Here is a 20,960-nt window from a genome sequence, read left to right as displayed (position 1 = left end):
TCCGCCCCTTTACGCTCGCACAGGCGAACCTGCCTGGGCAGGCAGCTCGCGCAGGACGGGGCGGGACCAGACAGTTGCGCGCACAGAAGGCTGGCGTAGCAGGTAAAGATGGCAGCTACCATGTTCCGGGCTACGCTGCGGGGATGGAGAACCGGTGTCCAGCGGGGCTGCGGGCTACGGCTGTTGGTGAGAGCGCTGAGCGAGAAGCTGAGGGCATCGCGTGGGTGTGAGGCTCAGTATTAATCATTGTTAACCCCGAAAACTAAGGCATTCCTACTTGGGGCCTTAGTTTTGCCGTTTTCGATCAGGAGAACTTGGTCTCGAGTGTAGATACAGAATCGAGAGGGAAAATGGTAGACTGGGGTGCTCTTTGGGAGCACTTAACACAGTGCCTGGCAGTGTCTGTATAATCCACAACGTTTCAGATAAGGGGCGGGGTCCTAGCATATGAGTGTGCGTGGGGAATTATGATTGCCTCAATTCTTTTTTTTTTTTTTTTGAGACGGAGTCTCGCTCTGTCGCCCAGGGTGGAGTGCAGTAGCGCCATCTCGGCTCACTGCAAGCTCCGCCTCCCGGATTCACGCCATCCTCCTGCCTCAGCCTCCCGAATAGCTGGGACTACAGGCGCCTGCCACCACGCCCGTCTAATTTTTTGTATTTTTAGTAGAGACGGGGTTTCACCTTGTTAGCCAGGATGGTCTCGATCTCCTGACCTCGTGATTTGACCGCCTCGGCCTCCCAAAGTGCTGGGATTACAGGCGTGAGCCACCTTGCCCGGCTGATTGCCTTAATTCTTAAGGCAATCATAAGATTAAATACCACTATATCCTATCACAGATGTGATTAGGTTAGCAAGGCCAGCCAGGCAATCATGGAGGCACAAACAAGACCACGCTGCCAATGTAATAATATCTATTTCTAAAACCGAGACAGAAAGTTAAGCTTTAAATTTCTAAAGGCTTGATTGACTTTTCAGAAGTGTACACGTACTCTTTTGAATCCCACAGAAATCCTAAGAGAGGCAGACCATTCAGAGTACCTGAGCTTCCTTTCCATCCCGTCTGTACCCTGCACCATGGAAAACCAAAGACTGGTGCTATCTTATGTCAACCTAAATAACAGACTCTAAAAGAAAAGGATATTTATTCGGGAATGGGTATAGACTATGTGCTTATCAGGGAGGTAAAAGAAGACAGAGATTTTTAACAGAAAAATGGACCAGGCACGGTGGCTCATGCCTGTAATCCCAGCACTTTGGGAGGCTAAGGCGCGTAGATCACCTGGAGTCAGGAGTTTGAGACAAGCCTGGACAACATGGTGAAACCCGTCTCTGCAAAAAATACAAAAATTAGCCGGGTGTGATGGCGTGTGCCTGTAGTCCCAGCTACTTGAGAGGCTGAGGTAGGAGACTTGCTTGAACTTAGGAGGCGGAGGTTGCAGTGAGCTGAGATCACGCCACTGCACTCCAGCCTAGGTGACAGAGTGAGACTCCATCTCAAAAAAAAAATAATAAAAAGAAATAAAGGAAAGGAAAAATGAGTATTACATAATTGTTTTGAGATAGTTATCCTTGGCTACAAGGATGAATAACATGGGTGGTGCCAGTTCAAGATCGGACAAGCAGTTGTTGGACAGATGGCCTTGCAGAAATTTTTTTTTGTTTTTGTTTTTTTTTTGAGAGAGTCTCGTCGCTCTGTCACCCAGGCTGGAGTGCAATGGCGCGATCTCAGCTCACTGCAACCTCCACCCCCTGGGTTCAAGCAATTCTCCTGCCTCAGCCTCCCAAGTAGCTGGGATTACAGGCATGCACTACCATGCCCGGCTAATTTTTGTATTTTCAGTAGAGACGGGGTTTCGCCATGTTGGCCAGGCTGGTGTTGAACTCCTGACCTTAGGTGATCCTCCTGCCTCAGCCTCCAAAGTGCTGGGATTACAGGCGTGAGCCACCTTGCCCAGCCAGAAATATTTTTTTGTGTAAGGTTGCAGTGGCCTTTGTGCAAGGCTGTGTTTTTTGCTGTCTTTTGTGATAGTTCTTGTTATTAAGTATTTGTGCACAAGAACTCTCTCTTCGTGGCCCTCCCTAGCTCTGTTTGTTGGGATTTTTAACCCAAGTGACTCACTCCATTTTGATTCTGATAGCTTTCACACCGTCGCCCAGCCTTTTATTTATGTCATTCTCTCTGCCTGTAATGTTTCCATTCTCTACTTACTGAAGTTATGCCATCCTGTGTTGGGTAGGCTAATGGAGAAATGGGATTTTTGTTTTGCTTCAGAGCCATACCCAGGGCCCTCCAGATTACCCCAGCTTTGTGGAGTCTGTGGATGAATATCAGTTTGTGGAGCGCCTGTTACCGGCTACCAGGATCCCAGATCCCCCAAAGCATGAACATTATCCTACCCCTAGTGGCTGGCAGCCTCCCAGAGGTGAGCTGGGTGGTTAGGGATGATTTGAAAGCTTCACGGAGCATCACCTCCTCCCCAGAGGTTGGCCTCCCCCATGAGGCTCTGGACTCTCCAGTGGGTTCAGGACTTGTTTTGCAATCCCTCTGGGTTACATCTGTCTCATGCCCAAGGAAGAGCCGAGGAGTGGAGCCTTCTGTTGTTCACTGGTACTCATCCATCCACACTATTGAGATCAGGTCTTCCCCATATGGGGGAAAGTAAACAACAGAGAGAAAACTCAAGAGCTTGGACCTTCTTTCCCCCCAGCAGACTATGTACTGTAATTAAGAACACAGCTTGGAGTCAGGCAGTTCTGGGTTTGAATTTGGCTTTATTTACTGTTGATGTTATCTTGAATTAGTCACTTAGCTTGACCCAACCTGTTTTAGCAAAATGGAGATAATTTGCTCAGTACACAGAGCCCTTAGTGCAGAGCCCAGCATATGGTAGGTGCTCAGTGCTTGTAAATCCCAATCTCTTTGTTCCAGAGATTGATTTCAGCCTCCCTGACCCAGTGGAGGAGGGCAAGGGTTGGCCTAGAGGGGGACCCAAAGATCCAGGGAGGCATGCCCCTGACTTCATTTTTTCTTGAGCACCTACTTAGTGCCAGGCCTTGTGTGGGGCCTTAGGGTACCAGGGTGAACAATTTGGTCCTGACTCCAAGCTGAAGGAAAGAGGAGACCCCCTGACTTAAAGTCTGGAGGTGGCTTGGTCCAGCTGGGTGCACTGGCCCTCTGCAGACTGAGAGCAAGGGCCTTGGCTGAGGTGGGATGGCATGTAGGAAGAGTTGATTTAACAGTGTCTTTCCCTGTTGCAGACCCCCCACCCAACCTGCCCTACTTTGTACGACGCTCTCGGATGCACAACATCCCTGTCTACAAGGACATCACGCATGGCAACCGGCAGATGACTGTGATCCGGAAAGTGGAAGGGGACATCTGGGTAAGTGGGTGGGTGGGTCTGGGACTGGGCCTGACCCTTTCAGGGCTGAAGGGACAGGAGTCTTTTCAAGGGAAGGGACTCTTGGCCTGACCTGATTTGTCATCTTTCCCCAGGCCCTGCAGAAAGATGTGGAAGATTTTCTGAGCCCGCTGCTGGGGAAGACACCCGTCACCCAGGTCAATGAGGTGACAGGTACCCTACGGATCAAGGGCTACTTTGACCAGGAGCTTAAAGCCTGGCTCTTGGAGAAAGGCTTCTGAGGCCCAGCTGAGCAGCCTGCATGTCAGCATGCCCTGTGGATCAAGTCTAGGGGGCCTCAGGAGGAGGGAGGTGGGTGTTGGAGCCCCTGAGACGGGATACAGAAACTAGGGCTAAAGGACTTTGGGGTCAGGCCTTGTTTGCATAAAGGAGAAAACGACTCTATGTACATGCTGGGGGAGAGTGCCTAATGTGGGAGACCAAATAGGAATAACCAGGCTAATGGGGGGCATCAGCAGCTTTCTCTCCCTCCTATCTTGGCCTGTTCTTTTTTGTTTTTTGAGACGGAGCCTCACTCTCTTGCCCAGGGTGGAGTGCAGTGGCATGATCTTGGCTCACTGCAACTTCCACCTCTGGGATCAAGTGATTCTCCTGCCTCAGCCTCCTGAGTAGCTGGGATTACAGGCGCCCACCACCACAGCCTGGTAATTTTTGTATTTTTAGTAGAGATGGGGTTTCACCATGTTGGCCAGGCTGGTCTCAAACTCCCAACTCGAAGTGATCCGCCCACCTTGGCCTCCCAAAGTGCTGGGATCATAGGCATGAGCCATGTGCCTGGTGCACCTTGGCCTGTTTCGTTTTCCTTTCCTTGGGCTCAGCAATTCAAATTCTAGTTGTTATTTGGTGGAAGCAGTAGCCCAACCCCAGTTTAGGGGAAAGTAGCACAGGGCAGAGCCACTGGGCACTTTGTTTCCTTGGCCCTCCAAAGCTCACTGTTGCAAACATCCCCAGGCCTTTGCTCTAGGCCAGATCTTGTTTGGTACAGGTTATGGAGAACACAGATGACTCGGGCATGGGTCTTGGAGATCTTCTGTTCAAAGTACAGTGCTGGCACTGGGGCACAGAGTGCCCACGTTAGCCCCGGGCTGATAGAGAGGTAGGAGGCACATTCTTGGTCACTGTTCCATTGCAGACCAGACTTGCTGGCCTGACCACAAGGGAGTGGCTGGGAACTCACAGCCAGCATAGGGCCATCCGCCCCAGCCTCCTGACCTGGAATCAAGGCTGGGGAGGGGTTTGCAGGCAGGAATATGCTGACCTTTCACCCTGCCATCCCATCCCAACCCCAGCTCACTAGCCTTCACATGTGCCTCATACTTAAGAGTCACAGGGGCCAAAGGCCTGAGACCCCACCCTACCCCCAAACTGGCTAAGACAGCTTTCAGTTCCTGGCTCCCCAACTTGGTCTCTGCCCTGAGGCAGGGCACTGAACTCTGGGCTGCTTCTCTATGTGTAAAATGGGCACATCTTCCTAATCAGTTAATGGTCAATGGTGTCCCCAAGGATAGTGCTGGCTCCCATGGAAACCCTCACTCCTGGAGATTCCATTCCATTCTCAAGTGTACAGCCACAGCAAGGAGCCTGACACTGATTTGATTGATTGTGTGACACAAACCCCACCAATTGTTAATGCAAGTTTTTATTTGGCTGTATATACAATTTAAGCTATTAAAATTTGTACAATATTTACAAATTAAATAATCATCTGAAACTGTCTCCAACAACTCTTGTAACACAAAACCAAGGGGAAAAGACAGGGGCAGGCAGGTCCCAGCTCCTGTGGTCCCTCCTTGGCACAGAGCCTTTTCTAAACTGGAAAGACCAGGAGTCTGGCACTCTGTTCCTCTTTCCCGGGATTAAGCATTCAACTTCAAAAGACAAAATTTAAGCCAAAAGACACTAGTAAGGAAGTAATTCCAATTCTAAACTTCGGAAGTTCTGTCAGTTGAGAAGTGGCCTTCCTTGGGTGCTGGGATTGCAGTGGTCAGGAGCAGGCGCACTGGCCCTTGCCTGGAGTGCGGCTGGGCAGTGGCTGCTGGGTGAGCCAGGTCAGTCTCACTTGAGAAGCTGCAGGGGAAAGGGGCCTGGGGGGAGGGGCGGGGCAGGGTCCCTCGGTGCTGCCCGCCTGCACCCCCACTCCCAGGCATTCCTTTCCCTGAGTTGTGTGGTTGCCAGTAAGACGCAGAAATGCCACAGGGCATAGGGGGCACAGCCACCACCACGCGAGGCTTCTGGGGATATCAGGGTAAGAAAAGGAAATGGGTACCAGTCTCAGGGGTGGGCCAGGGAGCAAGTTCATAGCTTGCCTCCAGCCCCTCTGGAGTCCACACTTGGGAACGGGAGCTAATACTGTTCGGCACTCTGCAATGTGACTCCGCACATACAAGTAGGGCTTGGAGGGGCTGCCCCTTCTCCCGGAAAGGGGTGGGGGAAGAAGAGGGCTTCTCAGAGGCTGAACCTTCTGCCTTCACGGCCCCAGCAGAACACAGGGCTGAAGAGTTGGAAAGGAAGGCTGGAACTGACCCGAGATCCCCATGGCTGCCTGGGACTGGAGACAAATGGGAACCCCAGCCTCTTTCCACTTGGCCTAGGGGATGCTGCCTCTTTCTCAGAGCTGGGGGTACTACTCCCTGGTGCAGACAGAGAGGGAGCTGGCACTTGGTGGCAGGACATGTTCCAGCGAGGGCTGCTCAAAAGAGCAGGGGTTGGGGCTGGGCTGGGGCAGTGTCAGTGGGCAACAGGAGACTCCAGCTTCTGCAGGCGGCGCCGGCGGAGCTCTGCTGCATCAGGCTCTCCATCCTCGGGCATCTCCTCTGTGCCCACTGACTCAGGAGCTGGGGACAGAGAGACTGGAAGTGGAACCTAGAGAAGTTCCCTGCTCCCCCAGCTGGAGGTCAATCACACCTACCTGGAGGCCTTTCCGTTTCAGGGGCTGGTGGGGAGGCTCCTGGGGTTGGGGTCGTGGCCTCTGAGCTAGGGATGCTGGTGGAGGAGGCAGCAGCAACAACTGTAGTGGCAGTCTCCTCAGCGGAGCTGACTGAAGTGGCAGGCCGGGGGGGCCTGGGAAGAGAAGGGACGAGAGGCGGGCCTGGCCTTGGCATCCTAGGTTGGGCAGATTGTCCTGCCCTTGGTGAGCCTTGCAGAACAGAGTATAGAATGATGTGCCCTTGTGGCCCCAGTGCCTGGCAAACACAAGTGAACATGCTGAATGAACTCAGACAGGGTGACTCAACTCAAGGGCCAAGAGATTCTATCCCTTAGCTGTAAGGTGCTTGCAGGCAGGGACTGTTGACCTGTTCACTCTTACCCTGCAGTCTCCACCCTGGGGAGTCAGGCACCTTACAGGGCACTCACTCAATAAGCCACAGTGCTCAAGCCTTGGACTCAAGTTCCTCTCCAAGCCTGTGCTGTCACTGCTAGATGCCAGGCATTATGTACATGTCACTTTTTTAAAAGACAGGGTCTCGGCTCTGTCACCAAAGCTGGAATTTAGTGGCACAATCATAGCTCACTGCACCCTCAAACTCCTAGGCTCAAACATCCTCCTGCCTCAGCCTTCCAAAGTGCTGATTATAGGTGTGTATCTGGCCGTACACATCACTTATGAATATGAATTAAGACCTCTTTATTCAAATAACAAGAGGTCAAAAACGAGTGATGGGACCAGCGCTTGAACTTGGGCCAGGATGGCTCCAAGTGACTTCCTATTATTCGCTCCCCCTCAGTTTGGGGGCAGCAATTGCCAATCTAAGTGTCACCACACCTCAGGAGGATATCATGTGATGAACTAAAGCACTGCAAATTCTGAATAATTTGACTTTAGAAAAATAAAAACGAGTAAGATCTAAAGTCAGCTCTCGAATAAACATCACTCCTACTTAGATCCAGACGTGCTTTCTGGAGTAGGAAATACAGGCACCAGGAGTTACCAAGAACTCCTGGAGACCCTTGGTGGGCCTGTAGGTAGGGCAGCCTGAATTGGCAGGTGTCAAAGGCCAAGAACCACTGCTGGGGACCTCTTGGCAGCTCCACTCCTGACCCACCAAACCCACTCTGCTTCCCCTGTACAGACACACCCCAAGGAGGCCAGCACGGTGAGGTACTGGTTGATCTGCAGCATGGCGGCGTCCAGCAGTGTGTGGATGTTACGCAGGCTCTGCAGCCGGGCCTCCAGGTGCTGCCGCTCATGGCCCTCCAGAGCTCGTAGCTCCTCTGGGGTCAGCCCCGCAAAGCCCGCAGGTGGCACAGGCATTGGGGGGAAGGCTGGAGAGAGAGAGGCTCAGTCTGGGCTGCTGGGGCCAGACACCAACCTCACCCCCAAGAACCCAGAGAGTGGCCCAGCTTACCAAAGGGCGGAGGCAGGGGCATACCCATCCAGGGAGGAGGGAAGGGGAAACCAGGGGCAGGGCCAGCCTCTGGGGCAGAGCCAGAGCCTGGGCCAGATGCTGTGGCAGAAGCAGCAGCAGCACTGGTGCCAGCAGCTGTGGTTGTAGCTGCTCCACTGGGCCGAGAAAGGGCTGCTGAAGAGCAGGAACAAGAAGTCAGTGAGTGTTCCATCCCTGCCACCCCCTGGCTGTCACAGTACCCAAAGGCTCACCTGCACTGGTGGAAGGAGGGGCCACAGCCTCTCCTGAGCTGGGGGGAGGTGGGACAGGTGGAAAGGGGCCCATGGGGGGCCACAGTGGGAACATGCCTGGAGGAAAAGGAGGCAGGAGGCCCTGGGGGACTGCAGAGAGAAGACAGGGAGGTAAGAAAAGGGCCAAATGGACACAGACCCAACTCCCAGGCAGGGGCCTGGTTATTGAGAGCTGTGTCCTATTCCCACAGGCCCTCAGCCCAGCACTGGTCACACTGACTGCAAGCATCTATTTCTCATCTTTTCATCCCTCCCTGGCCCAGACTGAGATTCTGGAGGGCAAGGACTCTCCAATTTCTCAGCATCTTCCACATCCAGCCCAGGGCAAGTATCCAGTGGTATGCTGGGTGGCCAGACAAGGGGATACTCACAGTTGGGGGGCTGAGGCAAGAGTGGTGGTGGGTGGGGGGCAGGGGGTGGCCCCTGATCCGCAGGCTCCGGGGGTGGTGGTGACTGGGCTGGCAGTGATGCACGAAGGACATCCATACGGCAGGTGGGGCAGGTCTGCTGCCGCTGGAACCAGGAGCGCAGGCAGCTGCGGATCAAGGCCAGGCAGAGGTCAGCAGGTCCCTAGGGGCCTGCCTTCTGGGGCCTGTGCCCTGCTGTGCAGGCTCCCCAAGGCCCCTCCTACCTGGTATGGAAAATGTGGTTGCAGGGCAGTCTCTTGGCACCAGTCACCATCTCTTCTCGGCAGATGATGCAGACATTGTCCATTGCCTGGAGCTCCTCTGGGGTGGCATCTGGATACCTGGTTAGGATGACAGGGGCTGTATCAGGTCCAGAGCTGGAAGCAGAGGGACCCAGGACAGAGCTTGGGACAGCAGCCATGACAAGCCTACTTACAGGGTGTTCATGTTGCGGATGGCTCGGCGAGACATGATGGCATCTGTCACAGCTTTCTTGAACTGTCTGAAAGGACAGTCAGTGAAAGCAGGAGAAGGGACGGGATCAGGTCAGGAGGATCGGGGGACAGGGCCGGGCTCACCTCATGGCCAGGTACATGGGCCGGATGGCGAAGAGTGGGAAGGTGTGCACCTTGATCATGATTGTCATGAAGGCCATGTACAGCAGAACCTTGATGAAGCCTGAGGGGAGGGGATGCAGAAAGCAGCAGGTCACAGGGCCAGGAGGCAGTGTGGAGGATGCTGGTCCAGATCAGGAGAGGCCCAGGCCCCTCTCACCTGTAAACAGCTCTGTGTAGAGCATGTACACAGCCTTGTTGTCCCAGGGGTTCTCACTCTGGAGGTCCACGGAGTGCAGCACATACTTGATGAAGATGGTGAGCACCATCGTCATCAGGATGGCATACTGAAGGGAGAGGGGGATGAGGGGGATGTAAACACACAGCTCCCCCTTGCTGTACCCACACTGCTCCCCCAGGCCTCTGCACAGCAGGTGCAGTGGTACAGTCACAGGCTCTAGACACACCCGGGGTCCTCCTAGCCCCTCCACTTACTAGCTGTGACTTTTGGCAACTCAGTGAACCTCAGTTTACTCATCTATAAAATGACAGAATTAACTGTTCCTTTATCACAGTATTGTCTTGCTGAATAAGAGATGCAGGTCAGGAGCTCAGCACAGGGCCTGGTGTGAAATTCGCACTCAACAAATATGAGCTGTTGTCACTGAACACATTCTCCCTCTGCCAGGGACATGCCTTCAGTTGTCCATGGAACTAATCCTCTCCTGTCCATTACCAGCTAGCTCCGGCATGAGCCTCCAGGAACCCTCTCCTGAGCCCCAGGTTGGGGCTCCTCGTCTGTCCTAGCCTCTTTGTGCTCCTCCCCAATCACCTAGGAGTGAGTGTGTGGAGGGCAGCAGCCATATCTGATCACTGCCCCTTGGTGGCCAGCACAGGTTGGCCACACAGCAGGTGCTGAGGAAGGGTCTGTTGGGTTATTCAAGGCACATGTGGGGTCACCTCGGGTTTGTCCTCTCAACCTCCCAAGCCAGTTTTACCTCAAAACCAAACACCAGCTGCACAGAAGCCCCACGGGTCAGGATGCTGTGATAGGCGTGGCTGACGAAGAGGAAGTCCAGGATGCCCAGGAGGAACATAAGAGCTGTGGGGACCCCCACACATGCAGGATAGGGGGGTCAGCCCAGGGCCCAACAGCTGTTTAATGCTCTAGGACAGCCCCACCCTCAAGCCCACCATGGCCCCAGCGATCTAGTCAGGTGGGCACACTCCACTGAACCTGGCCCTCTGGGAACTTCCTGGGGGAGGGGAGTCATTGGGGCTGCCCAGGCTGCAGGTGAGAAGGCAAAGGGCTGAAGGCCCAGGCAGTTGAGAAGCCCTAGAGTGGAACAGGACAGAGACTATGCAAATTAACTTCCTAAATTATCTTTCCTGTACAGCTGTCAGGGGTAGCCTGTGCTCTGGAGTACAGGTCCACGGTTCACGTTCCAGTCCTCCCCTCCCCTCCCCTGAATCTCACTCACAGACAATGCGGCAGTGAAAGAGCCAGGAGATGTTGGGGCTGCGTTCCATCTGAGGCAGAGCACAGAAGAGGCCTGTCAGGAAGCCTGGGGCTCACCCCACATCCTCAACCCAGCCCTCCCTGCTCCTTAAGCCTGCCCACTGGCCACTCCCTGGCTTCCACCTGCTCCAGAACTCCCTGCCTTGACTCACAAAGTCCACACGGTCCTCAGCCAGCCAGTGGAAACATTTGAGGAAGAGAAGAAGAGTGAAGAGTGCAACAAAGCGGGGGCTGAAGTCATCTCGAAAAACGGTGAAGGCCAGACAAGTCTCTGTGACGGCGTACCAAGAACGTTCCAGAAGGTGCTGGGGGCCAGGCAGGGAATAATGTGGATCCCAAACATTCTTTCCCAGCACCCTGCCCTCACCTTTGGGGCAGCCGACATCTTACCTCCATCTCTGCTGCCCTCAGTTGCCCAAAGAACACCTTGCCCATCACCTTGCCCAGAAGGAAGACAAGGACAAAGGCCTGGATGTACAGGACCTAGGAGTGGGGAGAGGCTATGGTTTGAGGTCACTTTCTGCTTTCCTCTGCTTGGGACTCATCATGCAGGATCCTCCACATCCTCATCACAGTTTATTCAAAGTTAGGCAGCTGGCGGCTACTTCCCCACTTAGCTGACCTCTAGCCCCGCCCCTGGCCCAGGCAGACTCCTCCTTCCCTCCCAGGGAGTTCCTCCCTCCCTGAGCCCTGAACTCACTGCCATGCTGGGGCTGGACTTGGTCAGGTACACCACAGTGGGGTAGAACTGGTGTTTGAGGTAGTAGGCGTGAGCCACCACAGCCCCGGTCAGCGCCAGGCTGGCCGCCATCATCACTGCCGTGCGGAACATTGCCCTGGCCCGGAGACCTGCATGGGGCAAGAAAATAACTTATATGATGCTCGTGCTGTGCAAAATAGCCCGGTGCCTAGCACAGCCTCAATTAATAGGAGAAAGTGGGGGGGGGGGGAAATCACATTTCGCCCTCGAAATCATCAGACAAAGAATAGCTTAACGCTACCCCATTTTACAAATAAGACTCGAAGGGGTTAAGTGATCACACTGACGCAAGGCCTGGAACCTGGGTCAGTCTTGCTTCAAATCTAGGGCTCTTTCCACGCTGCCTGCCAAGCCGCCTCCTCTAGGGAGGCGATGAGGAAAAGCTGCAGTGTTGGAGGAGGGGGAGCTGCACCACTGACCCTCCGGTGGACGAGATGGGGTGGGAGGCAACAGCAGAAATCTGCTCCAGGGGCGGGAACGCGCAGCCAGGGCTGAGAGCAGCCAAGGCACAGACGGTAGCAGACTGGGCAGGCGACAGCGCCGGTGACAGCTGTGTTAGGGTGGGCAGTTCAGACGTGCGCCCTGCGGGAGCGGGCGGGGAACGTCAGCCTGGAATCCTGGGGTCCCCCGATCCCTGGAGTAGTGTCAACTCAGGGCACCACAAGAACGGCCGACCGGCAGAGAGCAGCAGCGGGACGGGAGGAGCCGGGTCGCCCTCGCGGCCGCGCACCTGTGAGCACCAGGAGTTGCGGGCGTCGCAGGCAGGGCCCAGGCTTGAGCAGAGCGGCCGCACCGGCGTCTGAGGTCTCCGGCCAGCTGACAGGCCGAAAGCGGGCGGCGGGGCTGAGGGGCTCGCCGACTCCGGAGACCTCAAGGGGAAGGTTCGGGTCCTGACCCCAACCACAACTCGGGCCAGACTTCGCCCCACTCACCAGGAACCCAGCGCCGCGAGCCCGCTCAATCCGCGCGACTGCGGCTGCCGCTCCGGTTAACAACACTCCCCACCCCCTGCGAACCGGAACTTCGGGGGTCAGACACCTCACTTCCGGCGGCGCGGGGCGCGGCGTGGGTCGTACCAAGTGCGTCCTGCCCTGGCTCGCACTGCGCCCTACGTGGGTCCATAGCAATGGTGTCACCACCGTATCTGGGGCCGTATCTACGGGGAAGGGCTGGGCAAGAGGTCCGAGAAGTGGTCAGAAGGTAATAGGGCAAAGGGGGGAGTCGGAGGTTCCCCCTATTATTTATTAGTCACAGATGGTATGGCCCCTGCGCTGAGTGGCCTCCGCCGACTGGGGGACTCGGCCCCGCGAGCAGCTGGGAGGTGGAGCCGCATGCGGGCTGTACCACCTGGAGGGGGGAGTAGACCAGGGACAGACTGTACAAGCCTAAGAGGAATGAAATGTTTTCTTAAACATTTAGGGAGAGTCGCAACAGTTTGACAAATACGGTGCTCTCTGAGAGAACTGGATGCGGAAAACAAAAATTTGTCTTCTCCATGATCACCCCCCCGAGTTGTGTGGGAGTGAGTTGGGTCCCGTGGCTGCCACTGATTGGTTGCGATAAGTTACGCGGCCCAATAAGAAAAAGAAAGTACCTTTGCTGGCCTATAGAAAGGGGAGCAGGTGAGTGGTTGTTAGGGGCGGACAGCTGCGTTGCCTAGGCCCTGGTCCCGCTCCAGTTGGCCGAGAGTAGGGAAAGCTCAGTCCTTGGGCGGGTGATCCCTGGCTGGCCTCCGGGGACGTTTGCCGCGCCAGGACAGGGAGGGACAACCAGGTGTACCCGAGACTGGGAGATTAATTCCTGCTAATCTTGGGACGGAAGTGTTCTGTTTGTTCAAAGGAATTGACTTCTTCAGCGTCGCAGGCCTGCCCGCATCTCAGTGTCTGGTTTTGCTGTCCATGTGTTGTTCAGCTCCGAGCCATAAGCAAGACCCCCACTGGTCCTGGGCTGCACTGTATTTTAGTTCGTGTCTGGGTCGCAGCCAACTAAGCCTGCTGATTAACAAAATGGAGCTAATGCATCCACTTTGTGCCTTGCGTTTTCCTCCGTCATCTCATTTAATCATCAATCACTAAGGTTTATGAGCTAGGGAGTGCTACCCCCTCCCCCGAAACATGAGGCAATTGAAATTCAAAGGCTTATCAAAACCTGTCGTAGGATTGGCGCCAGGTCTGTCTGCCTCTAAATCTCTGTGCTGTTGGTCTCAGCCATCTTCCCTGCCACCTGTTGACCTGACAGTTTCAGCTTATAACCAGTCAGAGTTGGCTTCCCCGTAAGGCCACGTATAAATTTTTTTCCCCCTTTTCTTTTTATTTATTTATTAATTTTTGCGACAGGGTCTCGCTCTGTCGCCCAGGCTGGAGTGCATTGGCGCCATCAGGGCTCATTGCAGCCTCGACCTCCCGGGCTCAAGCGATCCTCCCACCTCAGCCCCACAAAGTGTTGGGATTACAGGCGTGAGCCACAACACCTTGCCTATCTGTAACTTTCTAGTGACTGCATCCAATGGTTGGCTTTCAGCCCTTGCTTGACTCAACTTCTCTCCCCTTCTTGAAAGTCTCCTCCCTAAGCTTCTGTGATCCACATGCCTCTGCTCCTCTTTTCTTTCTGGTTATGCATGTGTCCTCTTCTCCTTACCTGATGTCCTTCTCTTTACTTTTCCTGCATGATTTCCTCTGCTCCATTCCACCCCCTGACCCAGGTGCTGATGATTTACGTGTCTGGTCTCCAGCCGGTATCTATCCTGCTTTTAAAACAGTTCAGTGTCCCTAGACACTGTCTGCACCCCAGCTCCAGAAACGGGCATCATGCTTACTATCTGCCCCCACATCCAAACTGGTAATTAAGTCATTTATTCAGTTAGTCTACAAATATGGATCAAGTGTCTCCTGTTCTAGGGACTTAGGATGTCAGTGAACAAAGTAAAGATCTCTGCCTTTGTGGAGCTTATCCTAGTAGATGTGACAGCTAACCATAGACATAAGTGAAAAATCTAATATGCTGGAAGATGGTCAGTGCTATAGGAAAAAAGTAGAACAGAATAAAGGGGATCAGGATGTGGTGGGGTACTTGAATCTGGTTGCAGTATCAGCGAGGATAATCGGGTAAGCTTCCTTGACAAGGTGACATTTGAGCAAAGACTTAAAGGAAGTGAGGTTATGAGCCAAGTGGATGTCTCGGTAAAGAGTTACAGCTCAATAAAGGTGGAGACTGAAAGGAAGTGAGGTTATGAGCCAAGTACATGTCTCAGTAAAGAGATACAGCTCAATAAAGGTGGAGACTTAAAGGAAGTGAGGTTATGAGCCACGTGCATGTCTCGGTAAAGAGTTACAGCTCAATAAAGGTGGAGCGGTGCTGCTTTGTTGAAGGAGATGAGTGTGGCTATAGTGGAACTAGTGAAGGGTGCATAGGAAACAGGCCAGGGCAAGATTGCATTGACCATCACAGGGACCTTGGCTTTTCCTCTGAGTGACGTGAGAAGTCATTGGAGGGTGCTGAGCAGAGGTGTGACATGCTGTGACTTAGGTGTAATAAAGTCACTCCAGGCCGGGCGTGGTGGCTTACCCTGTAATCCCAGCACTTTGGGATGCCGAGGCGGTCGGGTCACGAGGTGAGGAGATCGAGACCATCGTGCCTAACACGGTGAAACCCCGTCTCTAATAAAAAATACAAAAATTGGCCGAGCATGGTGGTGGGTGCCTGTAGTCCCAGCTACTCGGGAGGCTGAGGCAGGAGAATGGCGTGAACCTGGGAGGTGGAGCTTGCAGTGAGCCGAGATCGTGCCACTGCACTCCAGCCTGGGCAACAGAGCGAGACTCAGTCTCAAAACTAAAAATAAAAAAATAAATGAAGTCACTCCAGCTCCTGTGTTGGAATAATCTGTAGTGGAGAGGAAGGCAAGCGTGGGGCAGGGAAACCAGTTAGGAGGCTGTTGCGGTGCAGTAGGCAAGAGAGGATGTCCTGTGGGTTCTACCTCCTGAGTGTCTCTAGAATTCATTCTTTCCTTGCCATTTTCACTGCCACTGTCCTAGTCCAGACCATCATCATCTCATGCCTGGGAAAATGCAACAGTCCCCTTTCCTGTGCTTTCCTCCTCATCCGTTATCCATACAATGGCCAGAGAGATCTCCTGACATCTGAGCTCACATCTTGCCTTCCCTCCCACACTCTGCCCTTCAGGCATAATGCCCAGTTTGTGGGGCCTCAGGTGTACCATCCCTACCATGCCCCAGGCAGGCCCATCACCTTTTGCATATGTCTTTCCTTCTCCCAGGAACGTCTTTCTCCTCAAATATCACAAAAAGCTTTGCCTACTTCCTCAGGCTGGGTGGAGTGCATGCCATCATGGCTGGCTAATTAAAAAAAATTTTTTTTTGTAGCTACAAGGTCTTGCTATCAGGCCCAGGCTGCTTTTGAACTCCTGGGCTCAAGCGATCCTCCCGACTTGGCCTCCCAAAGTATTAGAAGCAGTTGTACTTCTAAGTACTAACAATAAGCAATCAGAAATTGAAAATTTCAAAATACTACTTACATAGCTTCAGATAATCAAATGTTTGGCCAGGTGCAGTGGCTCACACCTGTAATCCCAGCACTTTGGGAGGCTGAGGCGGGCAGATCACTTGAGGTCAGGAGTTTGAGACCAGCCTGGCCAACATGGTGAAACCTGTCTCTACTAAAAATACAAAAACTAGCCAGGCGTGGCCTGGCGTGGTGGCTCATCCCTGTAATCTCAGCACTTTGGGAGGCTGAGGTGGGAGGATCACGAGGTCAAGAGATTGAGACCATCCTGGCTAACATGGTGAAACCCTGTCTCTACTAAAAATACAAAAAAAAATTAGCCGGGCATGGTGGCAGGCGCCTGTAGTCGCAGCTACTTGGGAGGCTGAGGCAGGAGAATGGCGTGAATCCAGGAGGCAGAGCTGGCAGTGGGCCGAGACCACGCCACTACACTCCAGCCTGGGTGACAGAGCGAGACTCCATCTCAAAACAAACAAACAAACAAACAAAAAACTAGCCAGGCATGGTGGCAGGCGCCTGTAATCCCAGCTACTCAGGAGGCTGAGGGAGGAGAATCACTTGAAACCGGAAGACAGAGGTTGCAGCGAGCTGAGATTGCGCCACTGCACTCCAGCCTAGGTGAAAGCATGAAACTCCATCTCAAAAAAAAAAAAGCAAATGTTTAGTAATAACATATAATCAAAGATGTGCAAGACCTGTACACTGAAAAGTATAAAACATTGCTGAAAGTAAAGATTCAATAAACGGAGAGATATACTATATCCATGGATCAGAGCACTCCATACTCCTATGATGTCAATTTCCCCCAAATTGATTTATAGGGTTAATGCCATTCCAATAAAAATCTCAGTAGGCATTTTTAAAAAATTGATGCTGATTCTAAAATATATGAAAATTCAAAAGACCTATAACATCTAAGACAACCTTGCAAAGTATAAACAAAGTTGGAGAACTTATACTACCTGATTTTAAGGCTTATTATAGGCTGGGCATGGTGGCTCATGCCTGTAATCCCAGCACTTTGGGAGGCTGATGTGGGCAGATCACCTGAGGTCAAGAGTTTGAGACCAGCCTGGCCAACATGGTAAAACCCTGTCTCTACTAAAAATACAAAAATTAGCTGGGCGTGTTGGTGCGCGCCTGTAATGCCAGCTACGCACCTCTAATCCCAGCTACTCAGGAGGGTGAGGCAGGAGAATCACTTGAACCTGGGGGCAGAGGTTGCAGTGAGTCAAGATCCCACCATTGCACTCCGGCCTGGGTGACAAAATGAGACTCTGTCTCAAAAAAAAAAAAAAAAAAAAAAGACTACTATAAAGCTACAGTGATTAAGACAGTGTGTTTTTTGGTGTAAAGATAGACATGTAGGTTAGTGAAACAGAATACAGTCCAGAAATAGAATAACATTTATATTGATTTTCTTTTTTTTTTTTTGAGATGGAATCTCACTCTGTTGCCCAGGCTGGAGTGCAGTGGTGCCATCTCCACTCACTGCAAGCTCCGCCTCCCGGGTTCTCGCCATTCTCCTGCCTCAGCCTCCCGAGTAGCTGGGACTACAGGCGCCCACCACCACGCCTGGCTAATTTTTTGTATTTTTAGTAGAGACGGGGTTTCACCGTATTAGCCAGGATGATCTCGATCTCCTGACCTCGTGATCCACCTGCCTCGGCCTCCCAAAGTGCTGGGATTACAGGTGTGAGCTACTGCGCCCCACAATATATTGATTTTCAATATAGGTAACAAGGCAATTCAATGGTGAAAGATGATTTTTCTTTCTTTCTTTTTTTTTTTTTTTTTGAGACAGAGTCTTGCTCTGTCACCCAGGCTGGAGTGCAGTGGTGTGATTTTGGCTCACTGAAACCTCCACCTCCTGGGGTTCAAGCATTTCTCCTGCCTCAGCCTCCCAAGTAGCTGGGATTACAGGCGCGCGTCACCACACCTGGCTAATTTTTGTATTTTTAGTAGAAACGGGGTTTCACCATGTTTGTCAGGCTGGTCTCAAACTCCTGACCTCAGGTGATTCGCCTGCCTCAGTCTCCCGAAGTGCTGGGATTACAGGCATTGAGCCACCGTGCCCGGCCAAAAGATGATTTTTCAACAGAAGTGCTGAAATAATTGGCTATCCATATGAAAACAAAAAACCTCATTCCCTACCTTGCATCATATACAGCACTTAACTTGAAATGAACCGTAGGTCTAAATGTAAAACCTGAAACTATAATATCTCTAGAAGAAAATAAAAAAATCTTAGTAATGTTGGGTTAGGCAAAAATGTCTTAAATAGGATACAAATAGCATAAACTGTCAAAGAAACAAATTGATAAATTGGATTTAATCCTAACTAAACACTTTAGCTGTTCAAATGACAGTTAAAGGGAGAAGAATTGGGAGAAAATATTTGCCAAGTGTATATCTGACAAAGGACTCATATTGCGAATACATAAAATATTCTTATAACTTAATAATAAAAAAATGAAAAGCTAATACAAAATGGGCCAACCTTTTGAGCAGACATTTAATCAAAGATATTCAGATGAGAATAATCCCATAAAAATGTGCTCAACACCATCAATTATTAGATAAATTCATTGAAAGCAATGTCATACTATTACTACTAGAATAGTTCAATTAAAAAGATGTCATACAAAGTGGCGGTAATGATGTGGAACACCTAGAACTCTCTTAGATTGCTGGTGGGAATACAAAATGGTATAGCCATGTTGAAAAAAGGTTTGGTAATTTCTTACAAAGTTAAATATACATTTACCATATGACCCAGCAATTCTGTTCTTAAGTTACCCAAGATAAATGCAAATATATGTTCGTACAACTAGTGACAGAGAGCATCTCAAGTAGTTGCCAGGGAGAGAGGCTGGGGGAGAGGACAGATTGCTCTACGGCACAAGCAAACTTTTTGGATAGTGGAAGCATTCTCTATATCGTGATAGTGGTGGTAATTACTTGACTTATACATGTTTGTTAAAGCACACCAAATTGTGTAAGTGGCTAATCTTATTGTATGTTAAAACTGGCAAATCTTATTGTATTAACATACAATTATATCTCAGTTAAGTTGACATAAAAGTTGTTGAAAGCAAACTTACATTTTGACCTAGATTTTCCCCCTTCAGGAATCTATCTTGCTGAAGAGCTTGTACATGACCCCAAAGATTTTAAGTCCAAGGATGATTGCCACAGCATTGTTTGAAATAGTGAAACAAGACAATAGAACCACATATCCATTAGGGAGAGAATGGTTAGGTCTGTCTTTTAAATTTTTATCTGTTTGTTTGTTTATTGTATTTTTTGTAGAGAGACAGAGTCTTGCCATGTTGCCCAGGCTGGTCTCCAACTCCTGAGCTCAAGCAATCCTCTCAGCCTCGGCAGCATAGTGAGACCCCCCCTCCTACAAAAAATAAATTATCCAGGTGTGGTGGCAGGTGGCTGTAGTCTCAGCTACTCAAGAGGCTGTGGTGGGAGGATTGCTCAAGCCCAGGAGTTCGAGGCTGCAGTGAGCTATGATCCTAAGATCATGCCACTGCACTCCAGCCGGAGTGACAGAGACAGACCCTATCTCTAAAAGAAAGAAAAAAAAAAGAAAATGGTTAATAAGCACACAAAAAAATGTTAAACATCACTGGTCATTACGGAGATGTAAATCAAAACCACAGAGAGATGATTTCATACCCACTAAAATCATTGTGATAAAAAAAAGACCAGCAATAACAAGTATTGACAAGATGTGGAGAAATTGGCACCCTTATGTATTTCTGGTGGGAATGTAAAATAGTGTAAATGCTTTGGAAAACAGTTTGGCAGTTCTTCAGTAAATTAAACATAAAATTACCATATGACCCAGAAATTCTACTTCTAGGTATATGTTCAAGAGAACTGAAAACATCTGGTCATACAAACACTTGTACAAGAACATTCGTAGCAGCATTATTCATAATAGCCAAAAAGTACAAACAACCCAAATGTCCATGAATGGCTAAACAAAATTTAATGTGTCCACACAATGGAGTATGATTTAGCCATAAACAGGAATGAAGTACTGCTTCATGCTACAACATTGATGAACCTTGAAAACCCTGTGCTCAGTGAAAAAAGCATTCATATCACTGCACTTATGTTACATATCCAGAATAGACAAGTCCATACGGACAGAAGTAGTTAGTGGTTGCCAAGGGCTGGTGGCCTGAGGAATGGGGCCTGACTGCTAATTGGTATGGGGTTTATTATTTGAGGAGTGATAAAAATGTTCTTGAGGAGATAGTGGCTATGCTTGCACAATTTTGTGAGTATACTAAAAACGACCGAATTGTACACTTTATTTATTTTGAGACACGGTCTCGCTCTGTTGCGAAAGCTGGAGTGCAGTGGCGCGATCATGGCTCACTGCAGCCTGGAACTCCTGGGCTCAAGTGATCCTGCCACCTCAGCCTCCCAAGTGGCTGACACTACAGGCACACGCCACCATGCCTGGCTAATTTTTTTTTTATTTTTAGTAGAGACAGAGTCTCACTCTGTTGCCCAGGCTGGTCTTGAACTCCTGACCTCAAGTGATCCTTCCTCCTCAACCTCCCAAAATGCTGGGATTCAGATGTGAGCCACCACACCTGGCTGAATTGTACACTTTAAAATAATGAATTGTGGTATGTTAATTACATCAATAAAAAAGGTAAGGAAATAACAAAGACAAAATAGAAATTAAGAAAATAGAGGACAGGCGCAGTGGCTCACGCCTGTAATCCCAGCACTTTAGGAGCCTGAGGCAGGCGAATCATGAGGTCAGGAGTTTGAGAACAGCCTGGCCAACGTGGTGAAACCCTGTCTCTACTAAAAATACAAAAAATTAGCTGGGCGTGGTGGTGGGCACCTGTAATCCCAGCTACTTGGAAGGCTGAGGCAGGAGAATAACTTGAATCCGGGAGGCAGAGGTTGCAGTGACCTGAGATCGCGCCATTGTACTCCAGCCCGGGCAACAGTGCGAGACTCTGTCTAAAAAAAAAAAAAGAAAATAGATAAAGCTAAAATAGAATACACAAAGTTGAAAGCTGGCTCTTTGAATAAGCTAATAAGACACAAAAATCTCTAGAGAGACTGGTCAAGAAAATAAGGTTTGCACAAGCAAACAATATAA

At 50.9% G+C, this 20,960-nt stretch overlaps 3 protein-coding genes across 10 annotated transcripts in view; 2 read left to right on the top strand and 1 right to left on the bottom strand.

The window, feature by feature from the left end:
• MRPL49 (mitochondrial ribosomal protein L49) lies at positions 1-5,116 on the top strand. Of its 2 annotated transcripts, XM_054437528.2 has the most exons (4): positions 1-186; positions 2,274-2,424; positions 3,260-3,384; positions 3,498-5,116. In XM_054437528.2, the coding sequence occupies exons 1-4, from the start codon at positions 109-111 to the stop codon at positions 3,642-3,644; spliced, it is 501 nt and encodes a 166-aa protein (XP_054293503.1). In that variant the 5' UTR covers positions 1-108; the 3' UTR covers positions 3,645-5,116. The 2 variants fall into 2 exon arrangements, with proteins under 2 accessions (XP_054293503.1, XP_054293504.1); XM_054437529.2 differs by lacking the exon at positions 2,274-2,424 and having other exon boundaries at positions 49-226.
• On the bottom strand, positions 5,047-12,378 carry SYVN1 (synoviolin 1). Of its 7 annotated transcripts, XM_054437504.2 has the most exons (17): positions 12,232-12,327; positions 11,719-11,881; positions 11,240-11,388; positions 10,930-11,022; positions 10,692-10,844; positions 10,502-10,550; positions 10,019-10,122; positions 9,241-9,367; positions 9,045-9,144; positions 8,903-8,968; positions 8,691-8,807; positions 8,431-8,594; positions 8,021-8,149; positions 7,770-7,943; positions 7,500-7,686; positions 6,332-6,605; positions 5,047-6,257 (listed from the first exon to the last, which is right to left on the bottom strand). In XM_054437504.2, exons 3-17 carry the CDS (start codon positions 11,369-11,371, stop codon positions 6,114-6,116), a joined length of 2,013 nt encoding a protein of 670 aa, XP_054293479.1. In that variant the 5' UTR covers positions 11,372-11,388; positions 11,719-11,881; positions 12,232-12,327; the 3' UTR covers positions 5,047-6,113. The 7 variants fall into 7 exon arrangements, with proteins under 7 accessions (XP_054293479.1, XP_054293485.1, XP_063527797.1 ...); XM_054437510.2 differs by lacking the exon at positions 11,719-11,881 and having other exon boundaries at positions 12,232-12,378; XM_063671727.1 differs by lacking the exon at positions 11,719-11,881 and having other exon boundaries at positions 7,770-7,940; positions 12,232-12,378.
• Positions 12,379-12,405: 27 nt separating this feature from the next.
• SPDYC (speedy/RINGO cell cycle regulator family member C) overlaps positions 12,406-20,960 on the top strand; it is a 40,957-nt gene continuing 32,402 nt past the window's right edge. Inside the window, exon 1 of the mRNA XM_054437522.2 lies at positions 12,406-12,499. The gene's annotated coding sequence lies outside the window, so the exon portion shown is untranslated. The remainder of the gene's footprint in view (positions 12,500-20,960) is intronic.

Source organism: Pongo pygmaeus, chromosome 9, assembly GCF_028885625.2.
Source record: "Pongo pygmaeus isolate AG05252 chromosome 9, NHGRI_mPonPyg2-v2.0_pri, whole genome shotgun sequence".
Lineage (NCBI taxonomy): Eukaryota > Metazoa > Chordata > Mammalia > Primates > Hominidae > Pongo > Pongo pygmaeus.
This window is presented reverse-complemented; position numbering and strand designations above follow the sequence as displayed.

Bases quoted from the DNA above. Each gene is read 5' to 3' on its own strand.
- MRPL49 (XM_054437528.2), top strand. From the start codon at position 109: ATGGCAGCTACCATGTTCCGGGCTACGCTGCGGGGATGGAGAACCGGT. The intron at 2,425-3,259 runs GTGAGCTGGGTG...TCCCTGTTGCAG, and splicing joins TGGCTGGCAGCCTCCCAGAG to ACCCCCCACCCAACCTGCCC. The intron at 3,385-3,497 runs GTAAGTGGGTGG...ATCTTTCCCCAG, and splicing joins AAGTGGAAGGGGACATCTGG to GCCCTGCAGAAAGATGTGGA.
- SYVN1 (XM_054437510.2), bottom strand. From the start codon at position 11,371: ATGTTCCGCACGGCAGTGATGATGGCGGCCAGCCTGGCGCTGACCGGG. The intron at 8,150-8,430 runs GTGAGTATCCCC...TTCTCTCTGCAG, and splicing joins CTTGCCTCAGCCCCCCAACT to TCCCCCAGGGCCTCCTGCCT. The intron at 6,258-6,331 runs GTAGGTGTGATT...CTCTGTCCCCAG, and splicing joins TGAAACGGAAAGGCCTCCAG to CTCCTGAGTCAGTGGGCACA.